We start from the raw sequence: 15,113 nt of genomic DNA on the forward strand, positions 1-15,113 counted from the left end.
CCTCCACCTTGTTCACCAGATCTGGTACTGTGTGACTTCTGGCTCTTCCCCAAAGTCAAAATGACCAAGAAAGGTAAATGCTTTGAATAATTCAGTACACCGAGGCAGCCCTAACTATGCAACTAAAGGCATTCATGAGGAAGAATTTCTAGAACTGCTTCAAAAAGAGGCAGGAGGGCTGGGAATATAGCTCAGCAGCACAGGGCAAGTGCAAGGTCATGAGTTCAATTCTCAATACAAAAAAAAGAGGCAAGAATGATGGAATAAGTGTGTTCTAAACAAGTGAAAGTATTCTAGAAGAGATTAATGAAAATGTGCCTTTTATTGTAATTTTTAAAATTTATATATTCACTGTATTTTGTGATCCTACCTCGCATGCCAGAAGCTGTACTAAAACTTTTCACCTTCTATATTTTATTTGATTCATAATCTCATTTAATACTCACAGTACTTCCAGAAGGCAAGCATTAGTATTCCACTTTACCAACAAGAAAAACAAAATGGGAAGACTTGCACATAATTCACTTCTCTCTGAGAGCCTAAACAGGCTATGCAGATTGGTCGCCCCTAACGAAATGGCCTTCTAAAAGGGAAAGTCAAAGACAAAAATCAAGGACCATGCTTTTATCCGCTGGTTTTATTTTGCCCTATGTGCACAAGGGGATCAGAAAAGTATAAGGAAGATTTTTGCTTACCATTTTCTCTTAGCCATGCCAGAATCATTTTAAGATTTTTTTAAAGAAAAAAAGCCAGAAAATAACTCAGTCATCAGTGATTACGTCCTCTTTCTCTCTCTGTCTTCCTTTGATTAATTTCTCTTCTTGTTAACCAACAGAAACAGGTAAATATTTCAAATTATCCTCTCACTCTCTTTCTGGTGATTTTCCTCTGCTTCTATTACAGATGCTGATAGGTGAGAAAGGAGGTACCATTGAAGCCTGGTGACACAGATCTGTAATCCCAGCACCACTGGAGGCTGAGACAAAAGAAAGATTTGAACCCAGCCTGAGCAATTTAACAGTCTATCGTGATTCTTTCTCAAAATAAAATAAAATAATTAGCAGAGGAGGTAGCTTAGTGCAAAGGCTCTGGGTTCCACCATGACTACAGAAAAAAATAACATAAATAAAAAATACCACTGAATGGAAGAGAAACTGACATATTCCAGTTTTTTAGCAATTCTTGAGTTTTTCTGCCCTCATCACCAAAGTTTTAATAGATGCCATAACACCCATGTAACGTGTACATTTGGCCATCTGGAAGACCAGAGACAATGACAGAGTCTACAGCTGTGAATAGCCCTGAACAAACTTGGGGTGTCATGTGTAATCTCTGAAGGGGAGTCAGGTGAAGCCTGTTAAAGTTCCAGGTCTGTCAGAAACTAGCTGTGAATCTAGCGCTCATCAAACAGCCCTCTAAAGCTTGACTTTCTCTTTCAACAAACAGAAACAGTAACTCACCTTTGCCCTGCTCCCCTCCCTAGCAGACTGTTGTGAAAACTCAACAAGACTGGCACAGGAAATTGTTCTGCAAAGCCTCAAGGAGCTGTATAACTACATCGCCACCATTATTCCTTTGTCTTGCTCCTCTTGAGGCCCAGACTGCCTCTAAAATGTAGCCATTCTCTAAACTCTGGTGGCAAGAAGTGCCCTCCAAATTGTTGTTTCTTCTTTTACACTTGCATGAGATAAAAAGGAAGTGGGGACATTCAGGAGCCAGTCAGGGTGCATGGCATGTGACAAACACGCCCGGGCTCACAGAGACATCCTCCGTGCGGCAAGCTCAGCATTGCCTCCCATGAAGGCCAAAACTATCATTTTAATATAAACAGATTTTAAAAGCAGCAAAGAAGGGAAAAGACCACAGGTGTTCTCATGCTGCTTACTAAGGTTAATCTTGTCCTGAGACAGAGGTAGTGCCATCCCTGGACTATCAGGCCAGCCTAGGCTAGGTTCAAATTTGCAAATTCTCCTGCTTAAGCCTCTAAGTAGGCCGGGATTACAGGGTTGTACTATGACACCTGGCTCTAAACACTGATATCCCACCCATAAACCATTTGCCCCAATAAGCCTGCCATGCTACAATTTATTTCCCAGTAACGGGCCTGGGCATGATCCTTCAGCAGAGATGAGGAGAGAGGCAGGTAGTACAACCTCCAACATGCTTGGAGTAGTCAGCATGCCAGCACCAAGGAGAAGGACAGCTGCCATGTAAGAGGCCCTTTTTCTAATTCACCGGGACATGTCTCAGCCCCAGGAAGCTATAGTACAGGCTAAGTACTCCTTACCCAAATTGCTTGGCACCACATGTGTGGCAGACTTTTAAACTGTTTTATACTTTGGAACATTTGCATGTGCATAATGAGATACCTTGGGGATGGGATCCAAGGCTAAATTCATTCATGTTTCATATACATCTTATACACATAGCCAGGAGGTAATTTTATGCAATATTTTTAGTGCATCTGTGCTTTGATAGCAACCCATCACGAGGTCAGGCGTGGAATTTTCATGACTTGTAGCAGCATCATGTTCCTGCTCAAAAACTTTTAGAGGTTGAAGCATAACAGATTTTGGATTTCCAGACTAGGGCTGCTCAACCTGTGTTGTGGTTAACATAACTTTGGTCTTCTGGCAGGTAGTTTTTGGTTGTTGTTTTGTTTTTCTGGTGTTTTCATTTTTGTTTTTGTTTGTCTGGATGTTTGGTTTGGTTTGGTTTGGTTTTTTGGAGTTCTTTTTTTTATGTAACAGAAATCCAGTTCTCATAATGACCCAGTATTCCCATCAATAAAATGGGGAACTAACACCTCTGAGGCAAGAAGGATATGTTAAAGATGACCTGTACAGATGCCCATTGGCACACTGCCTACCATGTAAAGGGGACACTGGGGATGTTACATTGTGTCCACCAGGGCACACTGATGTATAAGCAATGTGGTATCTCAAGAAATTTTGATGTTCTGTTGAGCTGAGGCAGCAGCTGAGACCTTGGGGGACATGAGAATCTCTGTTGGACATAACATCAGAGGGAAATGACAACTGTCTCTCCATAAAGGTGGAGGGAGAGGGAAAGGAAGGGATGGACCACTAGATGGATAAAGGTCTTGCACAGTAATGTGTCTCTCCCAATGTGTCCTTAGAGCTTCAGTAGAGTCATTAAAGTTATGATTTGTTTGGGGCAAGTGAAGGGAAGGGGCTGATCGAGGTGTGGGTCTTTACACTCATATTAAAGCATGCAGAGAGCAGGAAGTGGACACAGAGAAATAAGCCTGAAGGACTAATCTCCACAGACTCTCAGAAATGGGATGAAAGTCTCTGGACCTAATAGATCATACATTTGGAGCAAGTATAACCAGATCTCGAAGGAGTAAGGAGACTTCAACCAACCACAGGGTCACACCATTATCGTGCTCATTATCATTGTCAGATGTTACTATGTAAAGGGTGCAGAAAACTGGTTTTCGGGGCTGGGGATTTAGCTCAGCGGCATAAGCACCTGCCTTGCAAGCAGACAGTCGTGGGTTCGATCCCTGGTACCGATAAAAAGGAAAAAGACAAAAAAAAAAAAAAAAAAAAAAAAGAAAAGAAAACTGGTTTTCAGGGATGCAACCTGGGGCCCAGGATTCTGCACCAGAGCTATATGACTGAAGACACCTCCACCTCACTGCAGAAATGCAAAACAACCTGTTTCATCGCGATCCCCACCAGCAGGTATCCAAAAGTTCTCCTTTGCCTTTCCATGTTCTTGCCAGCCACTTTTCAGTCCAACAGTGATGTCTGCCCTGGGTCCACAAGTCCCTTGGTCTCTCATGTAAGCTGCTCACAATTCAGAGGCCACTCATCTGCACTGCAGCGAGCCCCCTGTTATAAATTACTTACCTGCTGGCCATCATTTTAGTGGAAATGGGTTTTAAAAAGCAGCAAAGGAATATATTTTCATTTGGAGTTAAAGCATCCATTTTTTATTTCCGTTTGAGCCTGATCTAAGAGAGATGGCAGAAGAATAGCTCCAAGGCTAATATAGTTAATGATTATGATGGAGATCCCGGGAGCAGTGATATTTCACTTGCAGCCACCTCTATGCCTGCCTCGCCGCCTGGAGTACTTTTTCTTTTCATATCCACTTCCATTAACACCCACCACAGATGATGGGACCATTATGATAATGTCTCTGCTCTCGGCAGCCTCGATTGGTCTTGACACATTATCACCCTAAGAGCTCAGCAACATCGCACTAAGTCCTATTTATAATAACCCTTGGCAGGAGCCACCAAAATAAAACCTGCTACTTATGGGCCACCTTTCATTGGAGGAAATCGGAAAGCTTTACAAGCTTAATTAAGCATCAGCGTCTATCTGCCTGATGAGAGGTAGAGGGCCTGGGGAAGTGGAGAAGGTAACAGAATCACTAATTGTGTACTAGATAAAACTCTGGGCAGCAGTGAAGAACAAAATCAACAAAGCCACCCGAGAGTCACTTCTTTTAAGTGGGAAATGTTTGTTGAATAAATGTCTTCAGGATGGGTTAAGACAAACAATGATAGGTTAGTTATCAAAAGAGGATTAAGCTAATCCAACACACAAAAATGCTTTTAAGGATGAAGAAATTGAGCTCTGGAAGAATGTAGGAGTCTGCTTTTGGGCACCTGCCTGCTGAGCTTCATCCTGTTTCCTTTGCTTGACTGAATGTTCTTCCCCTCAAACTGAGATCTATGGACCCCAACTGGCTTTTTCTAGACTCAAGCTAACATCTGCCCCCTTGACAAAGCCTTGGCAGAATACCTCACTCCCAAGTCTGTGCTTTCTATTTCCATAACAGCTATAGTAATTGATGAGATTTATGAGCACTTACTACTTGCTTAAGGTACATCTCATCCATGCAATAAGGAAGCAGACTCAGTTATCATCTCAGTTATCATCTCAGTTATCTCAGTTATCAGAGATGAATGAGTTAATGGGCCCAAAGAGATTAAGTGATTTTCCCAAGATAGTACACTTCATAGGGGCAAGACTCAGGCTAGCTACAGAGCACGTGTTCCACAGACTGAACCACACTGCTAGGCCACAATCTCAGCTGTGAGGGAGGAGACCTATTTACATATCTTCTTCCTTCTCTACTGTGTAAGCTCTGAGGTATGGCAGTATGTTTTTTGGAAACATTTCAGCTGCACACAAGAGAAATTTCAACTCATGGTGGGTTAACCACAAGAAAAGGTCAAAGAAAGGGTGGCTCCTGAGTTAATCTGGAAGCATGACAATATCACCAGAACATGTGGTTCTTTCCATCTTTCTGCTTTGCCATCCTAAAAAGTATGGCTTTAGTTTGGTTTTCTGACTGCTTCAATTCCAGACCTCCCACCCAGTAGGACATGGTTTCCAGGAACCTCCTACTAAACTTTACTGGCCAATATCCTGTCATGTGCATATGCCTTAACCAATCATCAGCAAGGAATGGGATGATCCACAAGTAGTTTACCCCAATCAGGATACAGTCTCCTTCAAGCACAGGCTCAAAATAGAAAGATGTAGAGCTGCCAAGAAGGAAGAAGAGTAGGGAGAAGATGAGGAGAAGGCAATCAACTTTCCTGATGCAGGAAATCTAATGTCCTGTCACTTCTTGCCCTGTCCTTTAGCTTTTACCAAGAAATGTCTGTTGAACTAAATTATAGTAGAGAAGGCTATTCATGTCCCTAGATGCCCAGTCCAGAATTCTTACCATCATCTTTTGTAATGAGAACTCAAATAAGTGTTGGCAACTGCTCTATATTTTAGTAAATTAATTCTCCGATGCTCTAGCCTTTAGATTCTGCCCTCACCAGCAGCTGCATGAAACTTCTACAAAATCATATCCGAAAGAAAACTACCTGGAATAAGAAGAACCAGAAATGCAAGTCTCACCATAATTGAAAGGGTTCCTGTCAACCTTAACTTTCTTTCCAGAAACATAATGTGTTCTTAAAAGCAGGACTGGTTCAGGCAGACAGGTTAATAGCATTCAAAGACGATTACACTTCCTGGTCTTCTTCTAGCTCTCCATAGGATTTAGCTAGAACCAGCCAAGCACAGTGGCATCATTTTATAGTCACTGTCCATGGTTTCAGTTACAATTGATCAGCTGCAATTTAAAAACATTAAGTGAAAAATCCCAGAAATAAGCAATTCATAAGGATGTACACCATTCTAAGTAGTGTGATGAAATCTCATGCCATCACAACTACAACATGAATCATCCCTTTGTCCATCATATGAGTATTTTATATACTACCCGCCTGACAGTAGCCTCACTTAATCAGACTGAATATTGAAGTATCACAGGGCTTATGTTTAAGCACTATTTTACTTAATAATGGCCCAAAAGCTTGGGATCAAACCCAGGGGCACTCTACCACTGAGCTAATCCCCTTTTGTTTTTTATTTTGAGACAGGGTTTTGCTAACTTACAGGTGCAACTCGAATTTTTAATCCTTGTGCCTCAGCCTTCATAAGTTCTGAAATTATAGACATGCAATACCAGGTATAGAAGAAGAGAAGAACTATATCATGGTTACTACACATATCAAGAAAAGGAAAATGATCTCCAAGCAAAAAAAAAATAATATACCGTATTGAGAGAGAAAATGGAAAATAAGAAGTGTCCTAGTTAAGGCTCCAAAGCAGAATATCATAGCCTGAATAGTTTACACAACAAATAATTATCTCTCATACTCATGGAGACCTGAAAATCCAAGACCAAATTGTATGCATATTTGGTCTCTTTTGAGGGCTCACTCCCCAGTTTATAAGGTGGACAGAGGCCTAGAAAGCTCATTCTGGTGCCTCTTATACCAGCACTAATCCCTTTTATGACAGGTTCACTCTCTTGGCCTGACCTCATCCCAAAGACTGTACCTCCTAACATCATTACACTGAGGGTCAGATTTTCAACATATAAATTCAGAGGATACATAAACAATCAGTCCACTATCAGGAAACATAAATTAGGAAACTAGCCCAGAAAGTTAGACAGCTGCCCAAGGTCAAAGAGTAATGGCCAATGCAAGGGTCCTAGAATATTTTTCCCTTACATCTCTTCTCTTTTATAGAAGGGCACATCTGGGGGCCTCTATCTTTGGAAGGAACCTTCAACTCCAGTGACACAGAAAATGTCAGGACTGAAGAGTGTAGAAGAATGAGAGAAACCCAGAAGCAGGCTGCTTATAACTGGCTGGAGGCTCCGGGCTTTCAACAAGAGTTGTTCTGTAGCGGCCAGTTGTTTCAGCAACAAAGAGAAGGTGCAGAGTTGTCAGGAAAGATGCCAGAGGGGACATAAAGAAAAGGCAATGGGCTGGAGCACCACCCATGTCAGGCTGCTCAAGACTAAGTGAGAGACTTGGTAGAGAACAGCAGGGAGGACAATGAACCCTCAGATGATCTTTCAAACACTTCAAACATTAGGGCTTGGCTGTGTGTAAGTCTATGTCTTAGTCACTGTCTCCCTGCTGATACACAACACTCAGCACTCACAATTGTAATGAGGAAAGCTTTCTCTTGGCTCTCAGTTTGTGGAGGTTTCAGTTTGTAGTCTGCTGGCCCCAAGGTAGAGTAGCATATGACAGAAAGGCACAGCAGGGGAAAAACAGCTCATGGACAGCAGCAGGAAACAGAAAAACAGATCCAGGGAAGAAGCAGGGAGATGGACCCTTCCAGGCTACACCCTCAGGGACCCACCTTCTCCAACCAGGCTTTATCTCCCAACACTACATTTAGCTACAAATTCATCAGTGGACTGATCCACCGATGAGTGTCACACACTCAAGACCCAATCACTTCCCTAAACCCCCACCTACGAGTACATGAGGCTTTGGGGGGACATCTAGAGATAAACCATTACAGCCTATAATTTGAGCATTCTGGGAGGCTGAAGCAGGAAGACTGCACATTCATGCAGAGCCTGGGCAATGTAGTGACTTAGCAAGGCCCTGTCTCAAAACAAAAAATGTAAAAAGGGCTCTAGTGTAGTTCAGTGCAAAGGCCTGTGTTTTTTTCCAATACTGGAAAACGAAAATGACTAATTTAATCACCTCAATTATAATAACCATCACCTTATATTAAACATTAGATATTACATATATTCTTGGCAATACTAATAATGCTACTATTGCTACATTTTACAGATGAGTAGACAGAGGCACAGAAAGGCTAAGTAATTCGCACTGCTGGTAAGTGGCAGGGCTAGCTCTTAAATGCAGCTAATCTGGCTTAAGAGTTTATACTATTAACCATTTCACTTAGCAGTAACCCCAGAGAACATTTTAAAACAAAATTTAATCTGAGTTGAATTTACTTTGATTTAATGGAGTGATTTTTATTCTGGACATTGCTCCAGCAGTTTGCAATCCGCAAAGCATTCTTGAACCTCAACCCTGTCACTTAGCTGCTGTTTGACTTCAGGCAATTACTGACTACACTTCAGTTTTCCCATCTGTAAAGTGGGGGCGATAATGATACTTGTCAGGAGTGTTAATTGGGATAAAGCACATGCAGAGTTTAGCCCCACACTAAGCCCATAATGAGCATTCAATAACTGTTCGCTGCCACCGTTGTTATGGTTACTATTCATATTTCATGAACTGCAAACAAGCCCATGAGTTAGGTAGGATTTATTACCCTCATTTCTCAGATTCAGAAATTAAAACTCGGAAGGCAGAAATTAGCCCAAGGAACAACCCAGAAAATGGAAAAGCCAAGGCTTAGAAAATCTTTCAACTTCCAGCCTCCTTCCCTGTCCCAACACTCAGTCCTACCTCCCTTCTTTCGCCAGGAGCCACTGATCCACTGAAGATGAGGAAGACTGGTTCAGGGAGGAACTCAAAGAGGAATAAGAAAGGATTAAAAATCAGGGATGGCTGAGCACTTTCCCATATCCCCCAAACGAATGCCAGGACTGAAGGTACATGCAGTGATGTTCTGTCTACCCCAACAACCATAATGCCTTGACCTGGGATGCAAGAGGGGACCCTTCAAGCTTGGAACTAAAGGACAACGGGAGGACTTTCATCCAGCAGGGAAAGAAGTGTGGCCTTATGTATTATCTGAAATATCTGAACACTTCTCTAAAGCCATATTGCATTTTCACGAGGCTATTCCTTGTGAAATAACTCTGCATTTCAATGAACTTGTTAAAGTTTCTATGAATAAATCCTGCATTCAGTCCTGGGGCTAAAACAAAGGGCTGTTCAATTAAAAAAAAAAAAAAAAACAGTCCATGTTTTGAAGTGGAAGATGGTAACCAACTTTTAAGCTCTAGTTTCGTCATCATTACCAATAATACGATTGGGAGACACTGGACTTGGGATGTCTAGCATTGAAGCCAGACACCAAATCATACAATACCATGACCCCAAATCATACATTCTTTATGCAAAGCCCCATCCATATTTTTCCTTTTAATATTAACATTTTGAGACCTTTCGGAGTGAGGAGTCCCTTGAGATTTTGAAACATACTACTTGCACAGCTTCATTTCATAGAACCCGAATGATTTATTCATCAGACCTTTTTTGAACACCCACTAAGTGCCAGGCACTGTGCCCAACTGGCCATAAAACAAAGGAAGAGTGACTTGTGCAGTTCACAGTGAAGGATCCCCAGTAGTCATTTATTCATAGCTTTTGTTAACAGCCACGGAGCCAGAGCCACCAACTACTCTGAAGTCCCCCACACTTCCTAGTACACGCCTGGGCTACAACAGTCTCTTAGCATTCTCAGAGTTTAAATTCATTAATCTTCCAGGTTAAAAAAAAATACATATATATGGACATTTTGTCTCAGTAGATGATATTCTACTTACATCCACAAGGTGGAGATCTTGCTTACATTTTGCCCAGGTTGAAAGGACTACATTTTGTTAAAAAAAATTCCCAGTAGAAGTTAAACCAAATGACGAAATCAAATTCAATTTATTGAGGACTTATTTAGTGAAATATACAATCTTAGGTGGTAAGATAAACACAAATTTGATAAGATACAGTATCTGCCCACTAGGGAAAAATGGAGGAAGGAGCTTGCCCAGGACAAGGATATAATACTTTTTTAATGAATTAATATATTTTGATGTATTCATAAGGGAGCCATTGAATCCCTTCGTCAGATAAGAACTATAAAAAGGCATGCTCTAGCTATAATGTGGTTCAGAACGGAAACAAAAGACCCTACACTTTGGCCCACGAAAATATACATACTGGTTAGCGCAGAAAGGTCTCAAATGGGTTCTTTTTTTGTTGCCCGTGCTCAGCAATAAACATTAGCATGTCTGCCCTAGAACTCGAGAACATTCATTCTTTGGAGAACAAAATACACAATGCCCGCTGATATAGTAGAGTCGATAACAACATCTGACGGGAGATAAAAACAGAGAAAAGAAATACGTGTAAGGAAACATTCAAACTCTTGACTTTCAGGAGGTGGATTCCACTCTCACCCACCCCCCAGGCGGGTGTCTAACTTCGGGGTTCCAGGTCTGGATCACAGATGCACTGCACTCAAGGCAGAGGGCTTCCTAGAGATGTCCTGGTGGGTTGAACCAAAGGACGCCTGGAAGATGAGTTGGGGGTTTTGTTTTGCTCTTCCACCACTTCCCCGCCCTTACTTTTTCCTGTGTGGTTAAAGCTGTAAGTCAAAGGCAATATGGGGATATTGTTCGCTTGCGTTTGTTTAATTGAAAATTGCAGTGTGGAAATACAATGGTTCAAAATTTTGAGAACGCTGAACTTTCTTGAAGAAGAGAAAAATCAAAAGACCAGCAAATCTGGGTTTGACTTTTAGCTTTTCTGCTTGCTCACAGGATGATGTTGAGAAAGCCTCATCCCTTAGCCGTGCCTCAGTTTCCCCGGAGGGAAAAACAGTACCGCTTTTCCAGAGACGCTGCCCCTAATGTCCCTCTCCCTAGCACATCCCAGACTACAGTGTGCTCAGCAACCTAAACCTGTCACTTGAGCCAGTGAGCACTGGAACCCAGATACGTGGACTTCACCGCTCCATACCAGAGCCGGAGCTGCTCTTTGTTGAATGAACTCACGAACGATGAGCTATTTGCACCGCGAGGTTTAATTCCTGGGGTCCCTGGGGAAGGCAGAATGGCCAATCTCAGAGCACACAAGCTTGCAGTGACCCATGAACGAGCTGTGAAAGCGGGTGTCGGTTCCAAACTTGTTAGCTACAGATGGTTCCCTATCCGGCTAGAGCCACAGCCTCTGGGGCCAGAAATGGTTCCCGGAAATTTGCATAAAGCAGCGTGAATCCTACGGGGAAAGCAAAGGGACCCGCCCTGATCCCCTCCTCGTACTGTACTGTAGATGGGGGATCTGGGTGAAGTTTGCAGGTTTGGCACAGCCCAAGTCTAGGGACTCAGCTACCGCCCTACCCCACCCCGCCCCACCCAGCGAGGGCGGGACCGCGTCTCTCCAGCCCAGCCTCTGACTCCGGCTCCAGCCCCCCTCCGACGCCCCCGCGTGTGCGCGGCCCGCCCGGCTGCCTCCCGGCCCCTAAGTCCCCAGCCGAGCGTGGGGCCGCCTCTCCCTCCTGGAAGGATCCATCGCCGCTTTAAGGGGAAGAGGCGGCGAAGGGGCGGGGAGCGGGGGGCGGGGAGTGGTGGCGGCGGAGGAGGGGGAGGGGGTGCCCCGCGCTCCCACGTGGTCCGGGCGCCTGTGAATCGCGCCCGCCGGAGGGTCTCACAGCGAAATACAAAAGCAGCTGGGAAGCGGCGGCGAGGCGAGTTCCCAGCGCCGGGCAGAGCGCCGGACAGAGCCCCGCAGCGCTCCGCGGCCGCGATGGGGCTCAGGCGCCCGAAGCCCCGCAGCCAACAAGCTGCCGGGCCCGCCTCGCCACCCGGACCCGGGCGCCCGCGCTCGGATTGAAGCGGCGGCCGCCGCGGGAGCATGGGGAGGAGGATGCGGGGCGCCGCCGCCACCGCGGGGCTCTGGCTCCTGGCGCTGGGCTCGCTGCTGGCGCTGTGGGGCGGGCTGCTGCCACCGCGGACTGAGCCGCCAGCCTCCCGGCCACCGCCAGAAGACCGACGACTGTCTCGGCGTCCGGTCCGGAGTGGCCGCCCCGCGCCCGCGCCTCGCTTCCCGCTGCCCCCACCCCTGGTGGCGTGGGACGCCCGCGGCGGCTCCCTGAAAACTTTCCGGGCGCTGCTCACCCTGGCGGCCGGCTCGGACGGCCCGCCCTGGCGGCTCCCCGGCGAGCGCAGGCGGCACGTGCCATCCCGGCGGCCCGGGCCGGCCGAGCGCTCAGCGGTGCGCGGGGGCGTCTTCTGGAGCCGCGGCTTGGAGGAGCAGGTGCCCCGGGGCTTCTCCGAGGCCCAGGCGGCGGCGTGGCTGGAGGCGGCGCGCGGCGCGCGAGTGGTGGCTTTGGAGCGCGGGGGCTGCGGGCGCAGCTCCAACCGGCTGGCCCGCTTTGCCGACGGCACTCGCGCCTGCGTGCGGTATGGCATCAACCCGGAGCAGATACAAGGAGAGGCCCTGTCCTACTACCTGGCTCGCCTGCTGGGCCTCCAGCGCCACGTGCCACCTCTCGCCCTGGCCCGGGTGGAGGCTAGGGGCGCGCAGTGGGCGCAGGTGCAGGAGGAGCTGCGCGCTGCGCACTGGACCGAGGGCAGTGTGGTGAGTCTGACGCGCTGGCTGCCCAACCTTACCGACGTGTTGGTGCCTGCGCCTTGGCGTTCAGAGGACGGCCGTCTCCGACCCCTACGCGACGCCGGGGGAGAGCTGGCCAACCTCAGCCAGGCGGAACTGGTGGACCTGGTGCAATGGACCGACCTGATTCTCTTTGACTATCTGACAGCCAACTTCGACAGGCTCGTGAGCAATCTTTTCAGCCTGCAATGGGACCCGCGCGTTATGCAGCGCGCCACCAGTAACTTGCACCGCGGTCCCGGCGGGGCTCTGGTCTTTCTGGACAACGAAGCGGGCTTAGTGCATGGTTACCGAGTGGCAGGCATGTGGGACAAGTATAATGAGCCGCTGTTGCAGTCGGTGTGCGTGTTCCGAGAGCGCACGGCGAGGCGCGTCCTGGAGATGCACCGCGGTCAGGACGCGGCAGCCCGGTTGCTGCGCCTCTACCGGCGCCACGAGCCTCGCTTCCCAGAGCTGGCTGCGCTTGCCGACCCTCATGCTCAGCTGCTGCAGCGCCGCCTCGACTTCCTCGCCAAGCACATTTTGCACTGCAAGGCCAAATACGGCCGCCGACCGGGGACCTAACATCATCCCAGGAAGAGAGGGAGATTCGGACTGGGGTATGGACGACAGGGTAAGGGCTGTCGCCTGTGCCAGTGCCTGGGACCAGCTGGCCAATGCCCAGCCAGTGGCTCCAGGCTCGAAAGTGTCTAAAAACTGTTTCACCCATCTGCCCCTTTCTTTTAATCCCACACTGTTTCCTTTCAAAGTCTGGGAGGGCAAACTCACCGAGGCGAGAAGCGTTAACATTCCCTCCACCCAGTCTATAAAAGGATTATTTCTGATGCCAGCCAGGAGATCGGATCCGAAGAAAACTGCTGGGGTTTGGTCCCAGCTGAGGTGGCTCTCCCAATGAGAGATACACCCGCTTCTTGGGACACCCACTCCCACTCCCTTTCCAAAAAAGGAAAACTTCCATTTGACGTTGAGCTAATTTTGCAATTTCCTACCAAATGCAGCCCTGGTGGCCCCGGTGGTGCTGTGACATTGGCTGCTGGAGCCCCCTTCCTGTGGGCTCTCTTTGTTCCAGAGCCGCGATGGTGAGATCACTGTTCAGAGCCCTACAGCCCCAGTAGTACAAAGAGAGCAAGACCTCCACACCCTAGGGAGCCCTGATGGTTTGTCTGACTCATTCCTGACCTCTCCTCCTCGTTTGGTCCTGAAGGCAATGAATTCAGGACTGGCTGTGTGCACTGAGTCGAATAATGAGTTGCTTCTTGCCCCTCCCAACTGACCAAATTTTTGACGATAATGTTCACAAGAAGGGAAAAAGCAAAAAATCAGTTCTGTGCACTTTACTTTGTTTTTATTTTAATTTTTTTATTAAGAACTTTTTTATTTGACAGAATTTGCCTTCTATGTATATATGTGCATAAAGTGTGGTGTAAATATACTAAACAAACTTATATTTCAATAAAAGGGAGTCTAAAATTTAGAATTTAATTTCCGTGGTTTTATCTGGTAGGTACCTGATGGCTTCTCTCTTTTCAGAGTAAGCTTTAGGTTTTCTCCTTTGTGACTGGGCAGTACTAGGGTTTGAACCTGTGGAACTTGGCACTGAGTTATGTCCCAGCCATTGGTTCATTCATATATTTAGATAAAAGGTGTGGCTAAATTGTTGCAGTTGGTTTTGAACTTGCTATCCTCCTGCCTCAGCCTCCCAGAGTGCTAGAATTACAGGTACATGCCTCTACCACAACTGGCTTAGCTGGGCTTTTTAAATAAGGGCTGCAGACCCATCCAAACTGTGACCGTGGAACTTAACAGAAATTCAACCAAAACAAGCTGTCTCTCAAGTTGTACTCAGATATATCTTAGGGCACAAAATTTGAGGTCAATCTGATATGCTGGGGGAGATGAGAGAAAAATGCTGTATTTCCTAGCAAATAAAACTGATAGAATTTCACTGTCATATTCCTGTATTAACCACTTGGCAAATGATAAAACCAGATGTGTGGACTGAACAAATTGCCCCCTTAAAACTAACTACCGTGGTCACGTGCTGCACATTATTTTCAGCATCCTAATTACCATGCATGACAATGTGTAAATAATAAGCAGAGCACGTTGCAAACAGGTAGGGAAAGTCATAAATTAATTCTTTAATTTCCAGGCATAAATTCCATTGCATACAGGAGATCATAATCTCCAATATCTGTACACATCCGGTCGTCTGAAGAGGTACTGTTTTTCCAGGTCCAAACTGCATGATCCCTCGGAGCTGAGGTTAGAAGGCCAAAAAAGTATATGGTACATTTTCCAGGACATTTGAATCCTTACTTCTTTTGAGACTGCAAACTTAGAAACTACTTTTGGATTTTTTGTTTTACACTCCCATTGATCTATATGGGCATCTTATTTGGTATTTGAGCCCAAGTGATCTTGCTAATTATCTTTTTAT

At 46.1% G+C, this 15,113-nt stretch overlaps 2 protein-coding genes across 4 annotated transcripts in view; one reads left to right on the forward strand and one right to left on the reverse strand.

Moving 5' to 3' along the window:
- Positions 1–12,321, reverse strand: part of Pamr1 (peptidase domain containing associated with muscle regeneration 1) — a 178,031-nt gene extending 165,710 nt beyond the window's left edge. For 2 of the 3 annotated variants that reach the window (XM_063227777.1, XM_063227776.1), the window contains exon 1: positions 12,178–12,318. The gene's annotated coding sequence lies outside the window, so the exon portion shown is untranslated. Of the gene's footprint in view, positions 1–12,177 lie in introns of all 3 variants that reach the window. The other variant, XM_063227778.1, reaches the window with a different exon arrangement.
- Fjx1 (four-jointed box kinase 1) lies at positions 11,647–14,150 on the forward strand. Its single transcript, XM_005008486.4, has one exon. It carries the CDS (start codon positions 11,915–11,917, stop codon positions 13,235–13,237), a length of 1,323 nt encoding a protein of 440 aa, XP_005008543.3. The 5' UTR covers positions 11,647–11,914; the 3' UTR covers positions 13,238–14,150.
- The last annotated feature ends 963 nt before the right edge of the window (positions 14,151–15,113 follow it).

Source organism: Cavia porcellus, unplaced genomic scaffold (assembly GCF_034190915.1).
Source record: "Cavia porcellus strain 051 isolate PalLab524CR breed Dunkin Hartley unplaced genomic scaffold, mCavPor4.1 scaffold_17, whole genome shotgun sequence".
NCBI classification, from domain to species: Eukaryota; Metazoa; Chordata; class Mammalia; order Rodentia; family Caviidae; genus Cavia; species Cavia porcellus.